Source organism: Lemur catta, chromosome 10 (assembly GCF_020740605.2).
Source record: "Lemur catta isolate mLemCat1 chromosome 10, mLemCat1.pri, whole genome shotgun sequence".
Classification (NCBI taxonomy): Eukaryota; Metazoa; Chordata; class Mammalia; order Primates; family Lemuridae; genus Lemur; species Lemur catta.
In genome coordinates this window covers 7,831,879-7,851,243 of record NC_059137.1, presented here as the reverse complement: position 1 = coordinate 7,851,243, position 19,365 = coordinate 7,831,879, and the positions used below count along the sequence as shown (strand labels likewise).

The 19,365-nt window shown below is 39.7% G+C and overlaps 1 protein-coding gene across 1 annotated transcript in view; it reads left to right on the top strand.

Moving 5' to 3' along the window:
- Positions 1 to 19,365, top strand: part of STXBP1 (syntaxin binding protein 1) — a 66,329-nt gene that overhangs the window by 21,282 nt on the left and 25,682 nt on the right. Inside the window, exons 2-6 of the mRNA XM_045563379.1 lie at positions 8,621 to 8,670; positions 10,525 to 10,606; positions 15,241 to 15,317; positions 16,211 to 16,289; positions 17,780 to 17,883. Of these exons, the coding sequence (XP_045419335.1) occupies positions 8,621 to 8,670; positions 10,525 to 10,606; positions 15,241 to 15,317; positions 16,211 to 16,289; positions 17,780 to 17,883 (392 nt within the window). The remainder of the gene's footprint in view (positions 1 to 8,620; positions 8,671 to 10,524; positions 10,607 to 15,240; positions 15,318 to 16,210; positions 16,290 to 17,779; positions 17,884 to 19,365) is intronic.

The following is a 19,365-nucleotide window of genomic DNA, read 5'->3' as shown; positions in this document are numbered from 1 at the left end:
TGTGAGCAATATTTTTCTTTATTTCTTAAAAATAAATTTTTTTTAAAGGGGTGAGAGGTTGTGAGGAAGGATGCTTAGTTTCCTTGTTTGTTTTTGTTGAGACAGTCTCACTTTGCCACCCTGGGTAGAGTGCAGTGGCGTCAGCCTAGCTCACTGCAACCTCCAACTCCTGGGCTGAAGCAATCCTTCTGCCTCAGCATCCCTGGTAGCTGGGACTACAGGTGAGAACAGCATCATCCAGCTGGGTTTTTTTTTTTTCCTTGCTTTTTGGTAGAGACAGGGTCTCACTCTTGCGCAGGCTACTCTTGAACTCCTGAGCTCAAGCAGTTCTCCCACTTCGGCCTCTCAGAGTGCTAGGATTACAGGTGTGAGCCACCTCACCTGGCCTTTTTTTTCTTTCTTATTGAGACCGAATTATTGATGGAGTTTTGTCTTGTCTTTTCTTTCTTTCTTTTTTTTTTTTTTGGTAGCGAGTTGGTCTCACTATGTTGCCGAGGCTGATCTCAACTCCTGGCCTCAACCTCTCAAAGTCCTGGAATTACAGGTGTGAGCTATCACACCTGCCCTAACATGAGCTTTTAAAAATGTTTTGGCTAAGGTTATGATATCTCAGTCAGTCACTGGTGGAAAAAATTATATAGAGAAATTCTCAGATGACAGACCTTTTTAATTTGAGCATTTATATCTATACATTCACACAGTACGACACTCCTCACTGAATTTGAATAAGGAGAATTAAGGGAAGAACTTTTCCAAATCCATCTGGTTTGCAAACTTATACTGGCTGGAAGAGCCATTGTTATATAACCAGTCATATTCCTCAAGAATAAAGAGGTCTCTCTCCCCAGCAGTCATTGTGAAAGGGCATCTGATACTTTTTTCAAACAGCAATCTTGTTCTGAATCCTGAGGTATGTTGGTGGTCGTGGAGCAGTCCTGGGTTGAATCACCTCGCTCAGCCAGGAGACACACCTTGAACAGAGTTGCTCCTCTCCATCAAGCAATGCTCAGCTGTGCCACTCAGTGTTCACTCATTATGCAGGCACTTGCCAGATCATTATTTTATGCCAGGTGCCAGAGATGGGGTGGGAGTGAGGGTGCAGGGAGGAGTCATGTTTGACAGTGAATGAATGAGGCTTAGGGTTCAAGGAGTGGACCTTAGCAAGTAGTCACTGTGTAAAAGACCATGCAAGACTCTGGGGCAACCTCTCCAATCACATTGTAAACCATTCTCTTCTTCCCTGGAGCTCATTAAGTCTCACCAGACTTGTTCTCCATCTGTTCCATCCTTGATCCTGACAACTTGGGAACTTTGTACTTGCTCTTCCTATACCTGGAAAACTCTTTCTCAGATCTTCAAGGGTTGGTTCCTCCTTGTCACCTCCTTAGAGGACCCTCTCCCAAGCCTCCATCACAGTTCATCATGCTTTTAAATTTCCTTTGAGCACTGTTCACTCTTTGAGGTGATCTTATTTATTTCTTTGTGTTTATTGGCTGTATTCCCCTTCCACACCAAAGTGTAAGTACCTTAAGAATAGGCCTTTTGTTTAGCTTGTTCATCATGGTCTTTCCAGTGCCTGGAAGGGTGTCTGGCACATAGCAGGTGTTCAGTAAACACTGTTGAATGAAAAAAATTATATGCAGAGAAAAAAGTGGAAGACAGAAGACTTTACAAACTCCATGGAGGATCAATAAGAAACCAATTGGAAATCACAAGATTCTTCCTTACTATGAAGGTCAAAGTACTATTTAAAATAGGTGATAACATGCTGGTGATAGCCAGCGGTGTTAACTACCATTGTAAGCACTGAGCTAAGTGCTTCATACACATTAACTTATTTAATCCTCAAAATACCCCTCCGAGGCATGTGAGGTCTTTCCCATTTTACAGATGGGGAAACTGTGACACAGAGAGATTGGATAATGTGTCTGAAGTCACAGTGAGTAAGTAGGGGATCAGGGATTTGAACCATAATCATATGGCCCCAAAATCCATTTGAATCACTTTGTTTTACTGTGTCAAGGTGATCATAGCCATATAACAGAGAAAGGACATCAAGGTTCGATTTCAGAGTCTAGTGCATGCTAGTGCCAGAGAGATAGTATGCACAGTGGGAAGAGCATTTGGACGGAGATCCAGAAACCAGTTTCTGCTCACTCTGGAGTGTGACCAGTTAGTGGGCTTACCCGCTTCAGATGGCTGTCTTCTGCAGGGAGCATCTCAATCCCCAAATGGGGCCCTGGAACCTGGCCTCAGATAATCTCTAAGGTTCTTTCCAATATAAAAGTTTTTTAAGCCCCAAAGAGGTAGAATAATTGAAAGTTACCTCACCTCCCCAGGCCACAGGATAAAATTTGTGTCAACCCCCCCTCCCCTGAGTTAGTGTTTACACTTACAATAAAGTCCTCACTAAATTGATTGAAGTGAATCAACAGGCCTTCAAGTAGAAGCTATTTGTCTTATGAATATATTTAAAGAGGTTTGTACAAATTATTATATGTCCATATTTTGGAAAATTTTGTAGTTTAAAAGCATGTGGCAGATGTGTAAGAAATGATATAGGAAGGTGTCTATAATATATTGAATGGCAAATGTCATTGCAAAGCAATGTGTGTAATATCCCAACGAACCCATGGTATGTATGCATAGCTTTCCACACCTGCATGTATATGCATAGAAAAGGATCTGTAAGTGTACACTCTAAACTGTTAGTGGTTGTTTTCCCTCAAGAGTGGGGGTAAGGAAGGAAATTTCACTTTGTATTTATACATTTTTCTATTGTTTAAAAATTTTCAATAAGAATGTGATACTTTTATATTATTAAAAACTATATAAAGGCAAAAAGTTAAAGTGGTTTATAATTAAGTTACCAATAGTTTATGTATAAATGAGTATTTCTAAGGACAGTGTTTTTTCTTTTTTCTTTTGAGACAGAATCTCACTCTGTTGCCTGGGCTTGAGTGCTGTGGCGTCAGCTCACAGCAATCTCCAACTCCTGGGCTCAAGCAATCCTTCTGCCTCAGCCTCCCTAGTAGCTGGGACTACAGGCATATGCTACCACACCCGGCAAATTTTTTCTACTTTTAAGAGAGATGAGGTGTCACTCTTGCTCAGGCTGGTCTCCCACCTCAGCCTCTCAAGAGTGTTAGGATTACAGGCATGAGCCACCGAAAGGATCTTGACAGTCCTTGGAAGGCTTGTTCTCAAGTATTTAAACTGTTTCCTGCCATCTTATTGAACATTAACTTATTCCACCTGGGAAGACTGTTGTTTAGCAAAGAGAATCTTCAGCCCAGCACAAGACTTTTTTTTTTTTGAGACAGAGTCTTGCTCTGTTGCCCAGGCTACAGTGCAGTGGCCTCACCATAACTCACTGCAACCTTGAACTCCCAGGCTCAAGCCAACTTCCCGCTTCAGCCTCCCAAATAGTGGGGACTACAGGCACGTGCCACCATGCCAGGCCCCTGCATAAGACTTTCTAAGAAACTTAGTTGCCCTCTTGAAATGTCTGAAGTGCTCTCAGGAAAAGAGGAACAGACATAGCCAGCCATGTTGCTTCAGGTGGGATTTATCAGCAGCCAGTAGAATCTACAAGGCAGAGGCTGTGGCCGTGGAGCTCTCTTCCTAGAATTTGTTGTGTAAAAATCCTCTTGATGTATCCCCTTTTATGTATTTATTTTATATCTACCACCTTACTGTTTTAATGTTTCTAATAGTTTTGATTTCTGCAGGTAGATATTCTGCATCCCTCTTACCAATATTATAACTCACTTTGCTTTCTTGTCTAAGTGAATTTTTGGAACAACGTTAAATGATATCAATTTATAAATATAGTCCTGTGTGCCCATGCTTGACATTAAGTATCTTTTACTTTATGTGGGCATATGCTTGTGTTTCAGCATTGACTCATCCTTCAGAGACAGCCAGAGGCCATTCTGTCCTCTCAGCTGGGGGCCAGAGGACCTTATGTTCAATTTTATGTTTTCATTTAGGATTTATATACATTTGTGCTGGAGTGCCATCATTCCAAAAATGTGTTCATGTTTTTATTACAGATCAGAGAAGTTTTAATATTTTTGGCAAAATACTCATAGTTTGCTATCTGAATATTTTTTGTGATTATTTTAAAACTGTATTTTTAATATGTATTTCCTTTTAAGAGATTTTTTTACATTATATTAAAAGTCTTTTGTTTTTTTTTTGAGACACAGTCTCACTTTGTTGCCCGGGCTAGAGTGAGTGCCAAGGCATCAGCCTAGCTCACAGCAACCTCAAACTCCTGGGCTTAAGGGATCCTACTGCCTCAGCCTCCCGAGTAGCTGGGACTACAGGCATGCGCCACCATGCCCAGCTAATTTTTTGTATATATATTTTTAGTTGGCCAGATAATTTATTTCTATTTTTAGTAGAGACGGGGTCTTGCTCAGGCTGGTCGCGAACTCCTGACCTCGAGCGATCCACCCGCCTTGGCCTCCCAGAGGGCTAGGATTACAGGCGTGAGCCACCGCGCCCGGCCTACATTATATTAAAAGTCTTAATTGGTGGAAGTGATGTTTCATAATTTTCTTCTTTCATATACTTTTATAGTGACATCACAATAGGTACCTTTTGTGGAATGCCTCATACGTGCCAGGCATTGTACTCAGCATTTTATCTCATTAATCTTCACGAAAGGCCCTTAGAGTATTATAATTTTAATATTAAAATTAATTTAAGCTTTAGAAAACTAAAGTTTAAGATGTATTAAACTTGCTCAAGGTCACACAGCCAGCAGATACCTGACCCTGGAGTTTAACCCTGGTCTGTCCAACTTTAGTGCTTCTTTGGGCTTTTTTTTGTTAACCATGAAGGGTAGGGTGACTTTTGCCTGAGTAGCCATCATTATACTCTCATACCATTGGGGTTCAGTCAAGAGGGTGCCTTTTAGAAGAACTTCTACTGTTGAGTCAGAATAACTCTGGAAATTCCCTGCACTTTGGACTGGTAAAAGAGGAGGGGAGCTGTGGGCTGAGGTTAGACTCCTTAGTTTCCGCAGCAAAACACTTCTTTCAGCCTGGGGAAGCCAGACTCCTGGTGCATCTGTTCTGGGCAGTATGGTGATCTGGGGCTACAGAGGGTAGAATATTTGAATTGACAGTGGTCTTGAGGACTTTGGCTGTGCTTCTCCCAAGGTTTTAGCTCATCTAATATTAGTCATGCTATTTCAGGTGATTAGACGTGCCCTGGGCTCAGGGTATCTGGCATATGTCACTGTGGCAGTTGGGAGTCCCTGGGCCATGAGGATGGGGCTTCATGGGGAGCTACAGACCTTAAGCTGTCCCTGTAGCGATCCCTAGAGCTCACATTTTGGGACTCCAGTTGAAATGCTGAGTGTATCTGAAGATGTCCCGGATAATCTTAGACCACCTGCTGTTTTTCTCAGGATGTGGGAGGGATTTGCTGAGCTGGGAAGTCAGCCAAGACCTAGAGGAGATGGTTGAGAAGGAACCTACTTTCTTACCCATTTGGCCATGAGGGAAGCAGGACCCACTAAGACCCTCAGTATCATGGAGAAATCAAAGCTACGCTTGGTCTTTTGAATACATCTACATAGGCTGGGGGCAGGGGGTAGAGAGCAGATATTTTGGCTGCAGATACACATGGTTTGGGATGCAAAAATAAGACCTCCTGGCTGAACTAGTTCCAGAAGCCTTTATTGTTTCTCTCCACACAAAGAGGACTTATGAAGGAGATGAAATGTGATTGCCAGGGATTATTTGTGAAGAGCTAGCTCAAGCTACTTGATTCTTAATGCTAAAATGGGCTCTAATCCTTGTTTCCTTTTTGGTGTTGGATTAGAAAAATGTAGGGCAGGGTTAGAATTGTCTGTTAACAATACCCAGGACGAACATATGCCCTGAGAATTTTGGAAAGGAAATAACTTTGTAGGAAGGGTTGCAGCTGCAGCAGTTATTTATATATGTCTTTTAACACTTGTGGTACTTAGTTTGATTTTCTGATTATGTCTCTGCATTCTCCCATCAAAAGATGACTAGAATGAAATATTTTTTCAGTGAATCTAAGTTAATTTTTAGTGGTAAGAAAACATATTCATCCTCAGTAATACATTAAATTCAAATAAAGATAGTGAAAAATAGTGTTTTCTGCTATCATTGTAGCAAAAATTAAAATTATCAGTAGTATGTTAATTTGGACAGTCATACAGTACTGTTGAGGGCAAGAGTTACGCTTTTGGAAAATAATTTGGTAGAGTTTATCAAATCCATCGGCCCCTTGCCATCTCTATGGCCACCAGTCATGCCTGGACTGTTGCAGAGGCCTCCTGACTCTGCTCCCTGCTCCTGTTGTTGCCCCTACATGTCCTCTCTCCACAGCACATCAGTTACGTGCCTACCTCCCCTGGCTTTCCAGTGCCCTTCACGTAAAGTCATATCCTTATAAAGGACCACAAGGCCCTGTGTGATCTGGCCTCCACCCTCATCTTATACCATCTCCAGTTCCCAGAAAATGTCAAGCTCATTTCCTTTCTTTATGCTTGTTCCTTCTCTTTTCCCCATTTCTTGGTTGGCTTCTTCTTCTTCAGGTCCAACTTCCTCAGAGTGGCCTTGCCTAATTCCCTATTTAAGAGAGCTATCCATACCTGTGTTTCTATTGTAGCACCTTATGTATTTACTTCAGAGCACTCAGGAGAAGCTGTGACTACTCTTTTCATTTAGTGGCTGCTTCCTTCACTCAAGTGTAAGCTCCACAGGAGCTGAGTGGACCTTACATTGTTCATGCCTGGTGCTTAGTACAATGGCTGGGAGACAGAGGTTACTCAACAAGAGTTTATTGAGTGAAAGAAAGAATGAATGAATACATATGTTCCCATATCATTATTTTTAATGAGTATGTAGTATTCCATTGTACAAATGTAACCTAATTTCCTTAACGACTGTTCTATTTTTGGGCATATTTGTTTCCAATTTTTCACTGCACGAAACATGGGAAGTATTCTAAATGGCTGTTGGGAATATTGTTGACAAAACATGGACTATTATGCAGGCATTTAAAATCCTAGGAAGCATTTTTATTTTAATAGGGAAATAAGTATGTTAAATGAAAAAAAAGAGCATACACGCTATGCAAGGATAGTTTCTTAAAACCAAATAAAAAGGATTCCAGCTATTAGCAATTGTTCATGGATTAACAGTTAACAATAGATGACTATCTCTAAATTTTTTATCTTATTTGACTTTTTCTTTTCAATTGTAATCCTAGTATGTTTTTGCTCCCATCTCATCACATTTTGTCATATCAAATAAAGGCACAATATGACTTTAAAAAAAAAGAAAAAAAGAGCATAATATAAAATTATATAAACAGCATGATCTTAACTATGTAGAAGTGCACAGGAAAAGACAGTAGGAAATAAACTAAGATGTTGATTATCCATTTCAAGTTGACAGGATTACAGATGATTTTTCTTTCTGATTGGTTTCAAGTATACAAGTTATACATGGAGTTTTCTTCTTTATCCTATTCTGTGTTTTCCAAGTTTACTGCAGTGGGTGTGTGGTTTTTCCAATAACCAGGAAAAAAGTTCTTAAAAACTTTAGACAATTTTATGACATATCAGATTACTGAAGACAGTTAAAGCAGAGTTAAGAACCATTGTGCCCTAGAGTATGACCTAAGTGTTTGAAACACGCTTGCTGACTACAGCTGTGGGCCTTTGGGTCAGTCCAGGCATGTGTATTGCCTGAGCTCAAGAACGGTATTTTCTATGAAGTTTCCATGACTAGTTATATTGTGTGTGTGTGTGGTATTGTAGAAAATGGGGCTTACTAGAATGGTGGTTTTTGGATGAGAGTGTTCTACATATGTGCTCAGGGTTGGGAAGAGATCACAAGTGCTCCTCACATCTGTTTTTGGAGCTTGAGGGGCACTCATGTGGCCTGAAGCATTGCCACAGGCTTTTACTTACTTAACTCCAGGCAATGGTTCTCAAATCCAAAACCCTTTTGTGGATTCATGAGGTCAAAACTATCTTCATACTAAGACTAAGATATCATTTGCCTTTTCACTCTCATTCTCTCATGAGGGCGTGGTGGATTTTCCAGACACTGTATGATTCAGGACAGAAGCAGATAGGAGAATCCAGCTGTCTTCTGTGAAGCCAGACATTAAAGGAGGGTTGCAAAAATGTCAAGCAATGCCAATATTCTCCCTAAAAACTTTTTATTATGAAAAATAGTTATTTTTCATTAAAATACTATTTATTAATATACAACGGATTTGTTATAATTTTAAATGAATTAGTAAATATTTAAACAATTTCTGAGTTTAATTTCTAATATGATTAATATCAGTAGGTATTTACCCATATAAACACTCTTTGGGGTCCTCAATTTTTAAGAATGTAAAGAAGTCCTGAGACCAAAAAGGTTGAGAACTACTGAATTAAGGAGACAGGAAGAGACTGTCTTTATGGTGATTGATTATGGCTCAATGAACAGACTGGTTGAACTGCATGGCTCGGAGAACAAAGCCCAAAAAGGGAGATGTCCTAGTCGAGTAGGCAGGTGTGCAAGTCCTTGAAATTACATTAAACTAACTTTCTTTCTTTTTCCTTTTTTAGAGATCATGCATGATGTGATAAAGAAGGTCAAGAAGAAGGGGGAGTGGAAGGTAAGTAGAAGAGGGCAATTAATGGCCTTAAAGGTGAATTAATATTGAAAAAACAAGAAGGGATGGAGTTGGAGGAAAGGTGTTAGGCAGGAATGCAGGCTTTTGCTGTGTCTTGAGAGTACAAAACACTTCTGGACTGGAGAAAGGGGATCTGCTCTGCCACACATTTTATATGATCTTGGTTAAGAAGTCTCTTGGTCATAAAGCTTATTTTAAAGATCACTTGGTAGGGCAGTTAGCAGGAGAACTCTTTTATTCAAACAAAGTCTTGCCTGGAGCCCATTTGGTAAAGCAGATGAAGGTGTGCTTATTCTACTTGCCATGGGAGAGGAAGAAGAGACCTTTCTTGGCCGTAAAGCATCTCCATGGAGCCCATGTAACCGTTTGAAAAGCCCTCAGCTAGTCTGTCCATCTATCTGTAACTATGTGAGACAAAACCAGTAAGCTTGTTTATTCATAGAATGTTGAGAACAGTGCTGGAAACTGTAATGTACATGAAACTTATATTTAAATCAATCAGATTGAGCATGGCCTAGGTTCCTAGAGTGGGTGGTACAGGAGTGGCGAGTGCCACTCCATACCTGAAGAGTCAGTATTTTAAGGGCACCTTGCTGGCTGGCGCTGGGTATAATACTGGCCAGGAGTCTGTGCAGTTTTACTTGAATTTACTCATATATTGTCGAAGCATTTGTACCTGTGGTCCTCAACCCGAGTCGTGGACCAGTACTAGTCCATGGAGCACCTCCCCACCCCTCCACCCCGACCCCATCTGTGGGAAAATTGTAAAGCTTCATCTATATAACCACTCCCCATAGCTTGCATCACCGCCTGAGCTCTGCCTCCTGCCTCCTTCTGCCCAGTCAATGGAAAAATTGTCTTCCATGAAACTGTTCCCTATGCCAAAAAGGCTGGAGACCGCTGGTTTATACCAACCATTCTGGCCCTCAAGTTTTGCTGCAGTTGAGAGCTCATGCAATTTCAAGTTCATTGGGTCTGAGAACAACAGAGCTGACTGCTACAGGAGGATTTTGCAGTCTCACCCCTGGCCTTGTGTTTTAGCTCACCACCCAGAAGGTGGGAGCTCTTTAGGCATATGCTTCTCTCTTGCCTTTCCCATCATAAGGGATTTGTAGACATGTGAATTTTAAACTAATCTCAAGTAAGCTGCCTTGTATAATGAAAATCAATTGGCCCTTGGACTGCAGCAGAAACCTTTCTGCTCCAGGCTGCCTACCTCCTGTTGTCTCCTTCTTGGTTTGTATCATTAAAGAAGAAGAAGAGAAATTGCCTTATTTTAACTGCTGGCTTCCTTTCTGCACTGGGGGCTGAATGGAGATAGGAAACTGAAGAATTGCAGGTGTGAAGTTTTCAGACCAGGACTGGAATGTTCTTGTTCTTCCAGTTTGGACTGAGGTATACTATGATCCCATACGATGTGTGCGCTGGGGAAGGTATGAATCCTGATGTCTTCATGTGCCATACCATACTCACTCTCTGTTTAAAAACAAGTTTATGCCCTCAAAAAATACTCACTAATATGACTGTCTCTGAGTGTTGGTGCTGTAGATGAGTTTTTCCTTTCTTCTTTTGCATTTTAATGAGTATTTTCTTTATCATGGAAAATAAAAACATTTTTTATAAAGTTTATAAAATTAAGTCAAATTAGTGAGAAGAAACTCTAACTCCTACAAGGTTAGGTTTAGGGGTGGAAGGTATCTCAGTGGGCTTCTGGTCCACAGGAAGTATTGTTTCTTAAATATTCTGCATTTCTGGAGCTCGTTTTGAAGACTCAGTAAGCTAACGAGAGAATCCCAGCAGATGCCATCAGCCATAAGCTGTTCCCTTTTCTTCCAGGTGTTGGTGGTGGATCAGTTAAGCATGAGGATGCTCTCCTCCTGCTGCAAGATGACAGACATCATGACCGAGGGCATAACAAGTGAGCACAGTGTTCTCTCTGCACCTGAGTAGTACTCGTGCCTTCTCTCTGTGGCGGGCTTTGCTCTTTCCTATTGGTTATTATTACCTTTGACTTTAGATTCTTCCAGCAACCAGTATGGTAAGACTGTAAGCCCCTGAGGGAGACCTGAGGCCATCTTGTTTATCACTGAATCCCTAGCACCTAATGCAGTGTTAGATGCTCATTAAATATCTGCTAGAGAAATGCTGGAAGAAAGGTTAAATCAAGAAAAAAAGTTACCCCACCCAATAGAAAAAAGTTCTGAATAGACACTTAACAAAGGAAGAAGTCCAAGTGGTCAGTAAATACATGAAAATTGCCCAGTCACTAGTGGTCAGGGAAGTACAATTTAAACTAGAGTTAGATATTGCTATAGACTCAGCAGATTAGAATATTTAAACTCTGATAATGCCAAGTGATGGTGAAGAGGTAGAGAAATGGAAATATGACAGAATGTCAATTGGTACAGCAACCTTGAAAAACACTTAGCAATGTCTAGTAAAGTTGAGGGTATGTGTGGCCTATGAGCCAGCAAGTGTGTAGTTAGGTGTGTGTCCTAGACAACCTCAGGTTTGTATGCCCAGGATACATGTGCAAGAATGTTCACAGAATGTTGTTCATAGGAACCTCGGATATGCAACAACCAAAACATCCATCAAGAGTAGAATGGTTAAGTAAACTGTGGTGTAGTTACACAGCAGAATACTATGCAGCAATGAAAGTAGACAGACTCTGACTACTCCCAGTAGCATGAATGAATCTGAGCAAAAGAAGTAAGATACAAAAGAGTACTTACTTATAGTATGCTTTCATTTCTATAAAGTTCAAAACCAGGCAGAGCTAAGCTACATTGTTTTGGAATGCAGATGTAGACGGTAGAACTGTAAAAAGAAGAGCTCACCATTTAAGTCAGGATGATGATTCTCTTTGGAGGGAAGAGAGGAAATTGGGATGAAGAAGGGGAGTGTAGGCTGGGGTGAGGGCACTTCTGTGGTGCTGACTGGGTTCTGTTTCTTAACTGGGGTGGTGCTTATATAGACATTTGTGTTATAGTTATTTATATATTTTTATTTTATTCACTCTTTGGAATGTATGTTATAATTTCACAGTAAATGGTTTTTCAAAAAGGTTATATCATCTGCTCAAAGTCCCTAGCCGGTGTCACACCTGAGACTTAGGACTCAGGCCTTCTGGCTCCTATTCCAGGGCTTTTACTCACATTTGTGTGCAGCTCTAGTCTTACCTGGAGGCTTCTTTCAAGAAGGATTATGTATTTTCATTATTGAGACAGCACTGATTGAAAAACAATCTCTTTTGAGGTATTACTTCAAACAAGGAAGTTAACATTGGGTGGAATATACCGGGTGCGATGCGCCTCTCAATTTTTTCCCTGGGGACAACTTTATATGATGTGTGGCTCACAGACTGTTGCTGGTCTTTGTCAGAATTATTACCATACCATAGTTAAAGGAAAAAAAATGAAAAGAGTTGAGTTTTTCATTAATAAAATAATTTCATTAATAATTAAAAATGAATTTAATTATTTAATTTTAAGATCTACCCTTTATTGTAAGATTATATCTTTCCTACTATTTGGTGTTAAAATGTTCTTAAATTGTGAAAATATGGTGATAACATATTGTGGATTTTCCTGTTTATTAAATTCTATGTGAAAAAATGTATATGTAAAATTTTATTTTTGTACAGTCACAGCTTGGATGTGATTTCTTCATTTTTAAAAAGTAGACTTCATTTTTTAAAGCAGTTTTAGGTTCATAGCAAAATTGAGAGGAAGGTAAAGAGATTTCCCATATACCCTCTGCCCTCACACATGCATAGCCTCCCCCATTTTATCAGTATCCCTCACCAGAATGGTACCTTTGTTACAACTGAGGAACCTACATTGACACATCATTATAACCCAAAGACCATACATTAGGGTTCACTCTTGGTATATGTTTTATGGATTTGAACAAATGTATAATGATATGTATCCACCATTACAGTAGCATACAGAGTAGTTTCATTGCACTAAAAATCCTCTGTGCTCTGCTTGTTCATTCTTTCTTTCTCCCTAATTCCTGACAACCACTGATCTTTTCATGTCTCTATATATAGTTTTGCCTTTTCTAATGTCAGTTGGAATCATACAGTATGTAGCCTTTTCAGATTGGCTTCTTTCACTTAGTAATATGCATTTAAGTTTCCTTCATGTCTTTTCATGGCTCAATAGCTCATTTCTTTTTTAGTGCTGAATAGTATTCCATTGTCTGGATATACCACAGTTTATCCGTTCACCTATTGAAGGACATCTTGGTTGCTTCCAAGTTTGAGCAATTATGAATAAAGCTGCTATAAGCATCCATATGCGGGTTTTGTGTGGACATAAGTTTTCAACTTCTTTGGGTAAATACCAAGGAGCAAAATTGCTGGATCATATAGTAAGTGTATGTTTAGTTTTGTAAGAAACTGGCAAATGGTTTTCCAAAGTGGCTGTACCATTTTGCATTCCCACCAGCAATGCATCAGAGTTCCTTTTGCTCTGTATCCTCACCAACATTTGGTAATGTCAGTGTTCTGGATTTTAGCTATTCTAATAGTGTGTGGTGGTATCTTATCGTTGTTTTAATTTGCATTTCCCTGATGACATATGATGTGGAGCATCTTCATATGCTTATTTGCCATCTTTGACATGTCTGTAAGGTCTTTGGCCCATTTTTTAATTGGATCATTTCTTTTCTTATTATTGAGTTTTAAGAGTTTTTTGTATATTTTGGCTAATAGTCATATCTAAAAAGTTATTGCCAAACTCAAGGTTATCTAGCTTTTCTTTTATTTCATACTCTAAGAGTTTTATAGTTTTGCATTTTATATTTAGGTCTGTGATCCATTTTGAGTTAATATTTGTGTCTCATGTCAGTGAGGAAATCTTCAAAAATAAAATTAAAAAGATAAGAATAGGGTGTAAGGTATGTGCCCAGATTCATTTTGTTGATTCAGCATCATTTGTTGGAAAGATGATGTTTTCTCCATTGGATTGCCTTTGCCCCTTGTCAAAGATCAGCTGACTATTTTTATGTGGGCTGATTTCTGGGCTCCCTATTCTGTTCCATTGATCTATTTGTCTATTTTTTATTTGGTACAATCACACCTTAGATGTGATTCCTTCATTTTTAAAAACAAATTCAGTTTATTTATCACCAGAAGCATAATCCTGTAAATGGAGTACATAATTTTTGCTGTGACTTTTATGTCATTCAGCGATCCAAGTCAGTTTTAAGACTAGGCTTGTCCCTATTTTGAGTTTACAAAGTTACTTTCTTCACTGAATTTTTTAAACTATGTTTTTCTCTATCACAGCAAAAAGGAAAAAAAGAAAAAAGCCAAATGGAGCTAACAAAGTTCCAACAAAGAAGCAGCAATGCCCTGTCTCGCTCCTGTCTCCCCATTCCCTGGGGTCAGGCACCCTAGAAGCAGCTGTCTTGCTTTCTTCTGGTTATCTTTTTAATATTTCTAGATAAATGCTTATACTATGATCTCACAATTCATCAATATTAGATGTTACCTATTGACCTCCTATGGGAGATGAAGATTCACATTCTCCCACTACACATAGACTCTTTCCTACCCTTTGAGGGTGGTTTTTGAGAAATGTCTTTACGTTTCTTAAAATGTACCCTAAAAAAGCAAAATTAAAAAGTTAGCAGTCCTATGTTGAAGCCCCAAAACATTTTTTGGGGAAGCATTAGTGGCCTATGAAATTAAAAAATCTATAACCACTAGTAAAGTTGGTTGGGAGATTTTGATATTAATTTGAACATTATTCAGGGTAAAAGTCTTTCTAAATGTTATAAGGGATACTTCTAAAGGGATGCTTTTATTTACTTAAATCATCTGCATAGGAGATTTGGCACCTGTATGATTATACTGTCCCCTCCATGCCAGAGGTCAGTGCAGCATGGATAACGCATTCTAAGCATGACAGGTGACTAGTAAGATGATAATTCTTCCCAAAGCTGTTCTTTTCCAGGTGAAGTTGCTGACATAACCATAAAGGAAACAAGGAAACCAAAAGTCTATGGTCTGCTTTACCAAAATATAATATTTAATCTTTGAACTATTGAGAGAAGCAGTAGAAGCAGTATTGTACAAAGGATATTCTTGGAATGTCTTCATTTGATATGCAGGAAAGTGATAAAACTATCCAATTGTCGATAAATAAACCCAACATGGAAATTCTAAAGGAATTGGGATTATTTAGGACAGATGAGAAAAAGCTCAAGGAAGAGGCAAAGCAACACATTCTTGACAGAATTAGGTAGCATTTTCTGTTTTCTCTTAGAAGAGATCAAGGAATTTACTTAAACTGAAATGGGAAGTGGGAAATATTTAGCATGATAAGATTGAAGGCTTTCCTAACATCATAAGCATAGTGAGACAGTGGATTTCACTCCCAAGGAATGTGGTAACTTTAGGGAAGGGGTAAATGATTCTTTTCCCCCACTGTAGATATTTATCTATGCCAGTCTGAAGGTACCTTTGTCTGTATTGCTTCTGGTTTTATGATCACCAGTCATGTTTTCTTATTCACTGTGGGGTGTTTTGTTGTCCAGTTGTGGAAGATATCAACAAGCGCAGAGAACCACTCCCCAGCCTGGAGGCTGTGTATCTCATCACTCCATCTGAGAAGGTAAATCTTCCACCAGAGAAGAACTTTGGCTAAGGTTAGATGTGCTCACTTGGGATCTATGTAGCACAAAGTGTCTGACATTTCTAGGTTAAGCACGCATTTAACACACTGCTCTGTTTAAGCATGCAATCTACGAATGGGGTGGGGGAGGGGTGTTTGTGCAGTGAGAAGTGAAGAGTATTAAGCCTTCTGAAATACAACTGCTGTGCAGAAAGCCAGAGCCTGTGTTCCGTGGCCCTGGGTCATTCTAGTTTCCCCCCTTGCATTATCTCTTCAGGTAGGAGAGCCGCTCTATCTAATTAGCAATCCACCTCCAGACTTTGGTATTTTATGCTTTCGGGTTTATTTCATCACCATTCAGTTAGTGTTCAGATTTACCTGTCTTATAATTTGGGGGGGTTGATTCAAATTACCATCCAAATAAGGTCACCTCCTTGGGTGATATTAATAATTGTCTTAGGTCTCTTAATTTACATAAATTTCCTCTAATTTTTACACTTTCTTTTCACTTTTGAAAACTGGCTTAGGAGTTTCTGCAGATGCAACTCAGTTGCCAGAACTTCATCAATATGAATCTCCTGAAAGGTTTCTGGCCAGTTTCCTTTTTTGTGGGTCTCTTCTTAGGCAGCCATTACAGTGGCTCCAAAGAACTAATACTGTCATTCTGGAATGAGCTAAGGAGGCTTTTGTTCATTTAAACTCTGAAATAATCCTAATTTTAAGTCCTTAGAACTTGGTTATGGCTGAATATGAATATTAGAATTATACATCAAAAAATACCCTGCTATTTTGTGCAAGTAGCTTGAAGGCAGCTTGGATTTAACTCAGTTCAGATACAGGTCCCATTTGCTTCAGATTGGGGTTCAGGTCCCTCTTTTTTTCTCTGTCCACAGTCTGTCCACTCTCTCATCAGTGACTTTAAGGACCCACCAACTGCTAAATATCGGGCTGCACATGTCTTCTTCACTGACTGTAAGTACAGCTGTGAGCTGCCCCGTCCCAGGCCAGGTTAGCAGTTCTGCACAGCTGGACTGAGCCAAAACCAAGGCGGATCAATAAGGAAGAAATGGGTTATTACCATGCTTGTTCTGGTCTTCTGTTTTCGCTTCAGAAGATACATTGCATAAGAGACAAAAATAAATGCACACAAATGCAAACCTACTAGATCATGCAGTCCTTCCTGCTGAAAAATAGCACACCAGGCACCTCTGCTAAGGACTAAAGGGCTGAACGCTGAGAAGAATCTTCCTGATGCTTGCCTTGGTGTTTCATCGTATAAACTTCCAGATATCACTATAAACTGTAGGGTATTTCCATCAAGTTCTCAACTACAAAGATATTCCAATTCAGTGCTATTTGTATTATATAGAACCTGAATCATTGCTCTGGAATTAGTTTTCTTATTGTATGGGAGTTTTGTGCATGGATCCTAGTGGAGAAGCAGAGAGATGAGTTGCCCTGGGCAGATACAGTGTAAAACAGTAAGAATGCACTAGTGTTCTTCTCTCTAGGGATGACCCCTGCAACATTCACCACTGAGAAAATGGAAAGGATCTAGCAAAGAATAATTTTACAGTATTTGGATATGCGTGACCGAGAGAGCAGGTAGATGGCGTTAATAATACTGATCCAATAACATGTTTCTGGGAACCTGAAGCCATTTGTTTGGCCCAGGAGAAGCACTAGAAATCATGGTTCCCCCACCACGTGGGCCTCTTCTGTAGCTGAGCTTCTTAGAGGTTCTGGGAGAAATGCCTGTGTCACATTGCCCAGTGGTTTTATTTTTCTGTTTTATTTCATTTATCATTAATGTGTAAGATGTGTGGTATTTGTTTATATTAAAGGCCTTTACCTTATTCCTTCTTAATCTCTTCTGGTTTTTGTCTTTCCTTTCCTTGGTATCAGAAAATAGTTTTGATTAGCTCTTAGTATCTCAATCTTTATTGCCATTTGTTTCTGTTATATGTTGAAGGCCATGCAGGTGGTTTTATATTCCTCTTATATTGTAGAGGTATTAGGTATTTTAGGATGGGATGAACTTTCTAGTTGCCTTCTAAAAATCCTAATAAAGGCTGGGCACGTTGGCTCATACCTGTAACCCTAGCACTCTGGGAGGCCAAGGTGGGAGAATCACTTGAGGTTAGGAGTTTGAGACCAGCCTGAGCAAGAGCAGGACCCCCATCTCTACTAAAAATGGAAAAAACTTAGTTGAGCATGGTGATGTGTGTCTGTAGTCCCAGCTACTCAGGATACTGAAGCAGGAGGATCAGTTGAGCCCAGGAGTTTGAGGTTGCAGTGAGCTATAATGATGCCACTGCAGTCTAGCTGGGGCAACAGAGCAAGACTCTGTCTGAAAAAAAAAAAATTCTAATAAAATAAAGAATCTACTGGACATGTGCAGCTGTTAAATGAACCAGCAAATGGACAAGAAAGCCAACAACTGCCTTTTGTCATTCTTGCAGCTTGTCCAGATGCCCTGTTTAATGAGCTGGTAAAATCCCGAGCAGCAAAAGTCATCAAAACTCTGACGGAAATCAACATTGCATTTCTCCCATATGAATCCCAGGTGAGGCTGAGTAGGCGTTGCATAGAAAGTCTACATCGTAGTTATTCTATCAGGAAGCCAAGGGTGGGGCAGGGTGTAATAAAGAGAATGGGGGAGGGAGGGTATGGTATTCTCAATTGCCAAATGAGGTGTTGTAAGTGGATGTTTATTTAATGGAAATAGTATTCTGTAGGGTCTGCCTTCATCTTACTCTCCAGTTATTTCTGACTTTCTATCAGCCATTGTGCCTTCCTTTGTGTGTATTTCATCCTTGCTCTCGGTATTCACTCCTATCGGCTGATTCCTTGAGTAATCAAAAGTAGCCAATCCAAAAAGAGCACAGAAGGAGAGAGGGAAGGGACCAGAAACATCCCATCTGCTGCAAAGGAGGCTGTTTTTATGTGGAGATAACCTCAGCTTGTCATGTGCTGAGAGAGCAGATGGTGCCTTCGTCATTAGCTGTTAACACTTCCAGTGCCAGATGCCTCGGCAGCAAAGCTCTCCCTTTGGAAAAAAACAAAGTTGTTAAACCGATAAAGGTGAAGCTGATTGTGAGAGAATATACAAAATTTATGTTAGTATTTTAAGATTTGTTAAATATCTTTTCCTAACAAAGAAACAAAAATAACAGGACTTTTATGCATTTTGTGGAGCTAAAAGATTATTGTGGAATGTTGGATCTTCATAGATCAGCCTCTAGACACCAGACAGTGACCTATTCTTAGAAAAGGAGGATGGAAAAGATACTGTGAACATTAAGACAGTCTCTTTCCCTTCTCACTAGGCCTAAAACCTGTTTTCTTCTTGAGGGCAGAATTTTTTTTTGCCTCTGTGTGTTCCATCCCCACCTGGATTGAACAAAATCCAGCTTTAACATATCCAACCATATTATATTTCAGAAATTTTAAGGAAGTATTATAATAGACTCTTTTTTTTTAATATCAGGTTTTTTAGATATCAAGGTAGTTTACATAAATGAGAACTTGAGAGAATACTGATAGCTGGTAGACTCAGTAGTTTAAGAGGGAATTTTAAACTTCCAGAACTTTCCAAAAAAAAAAAAAAAGAAGAAGAAGAAAGGAAAAATACCTAGAACATACTACTGAGGACAGGATATTATTAAATCTATAAAAAGCTGCTTTATTTGCTCATAGTCACAGCACAGTATCTGGCTTGTTCCTTATTTATTAAAAACTAAGCTTACAACGGCCTGTGTAATCTTACACTAATCTCCTCTCCTGCTGTGCTCCCAGCCTCATCACTGCTCACCACACACCCTAGGCACACACTCGCCTGAGGTCCCCGGGGCTGCCCATTCCCTCTCCACGGAAGTCCCCTGCTGGTGATAAATGCCTCCTCCCTCAAGCCCTTGCTCAGAAGTCACCTTCTCAAGGAGTCCTAGTGCCCTCCCTATCCAGCCCTCCTGAGCATTCTTCCCCCTGCTCTGTTACTTTCTCATATACCTATTTCTCAATACCACACAATTTGCTTTTCATTATGTTT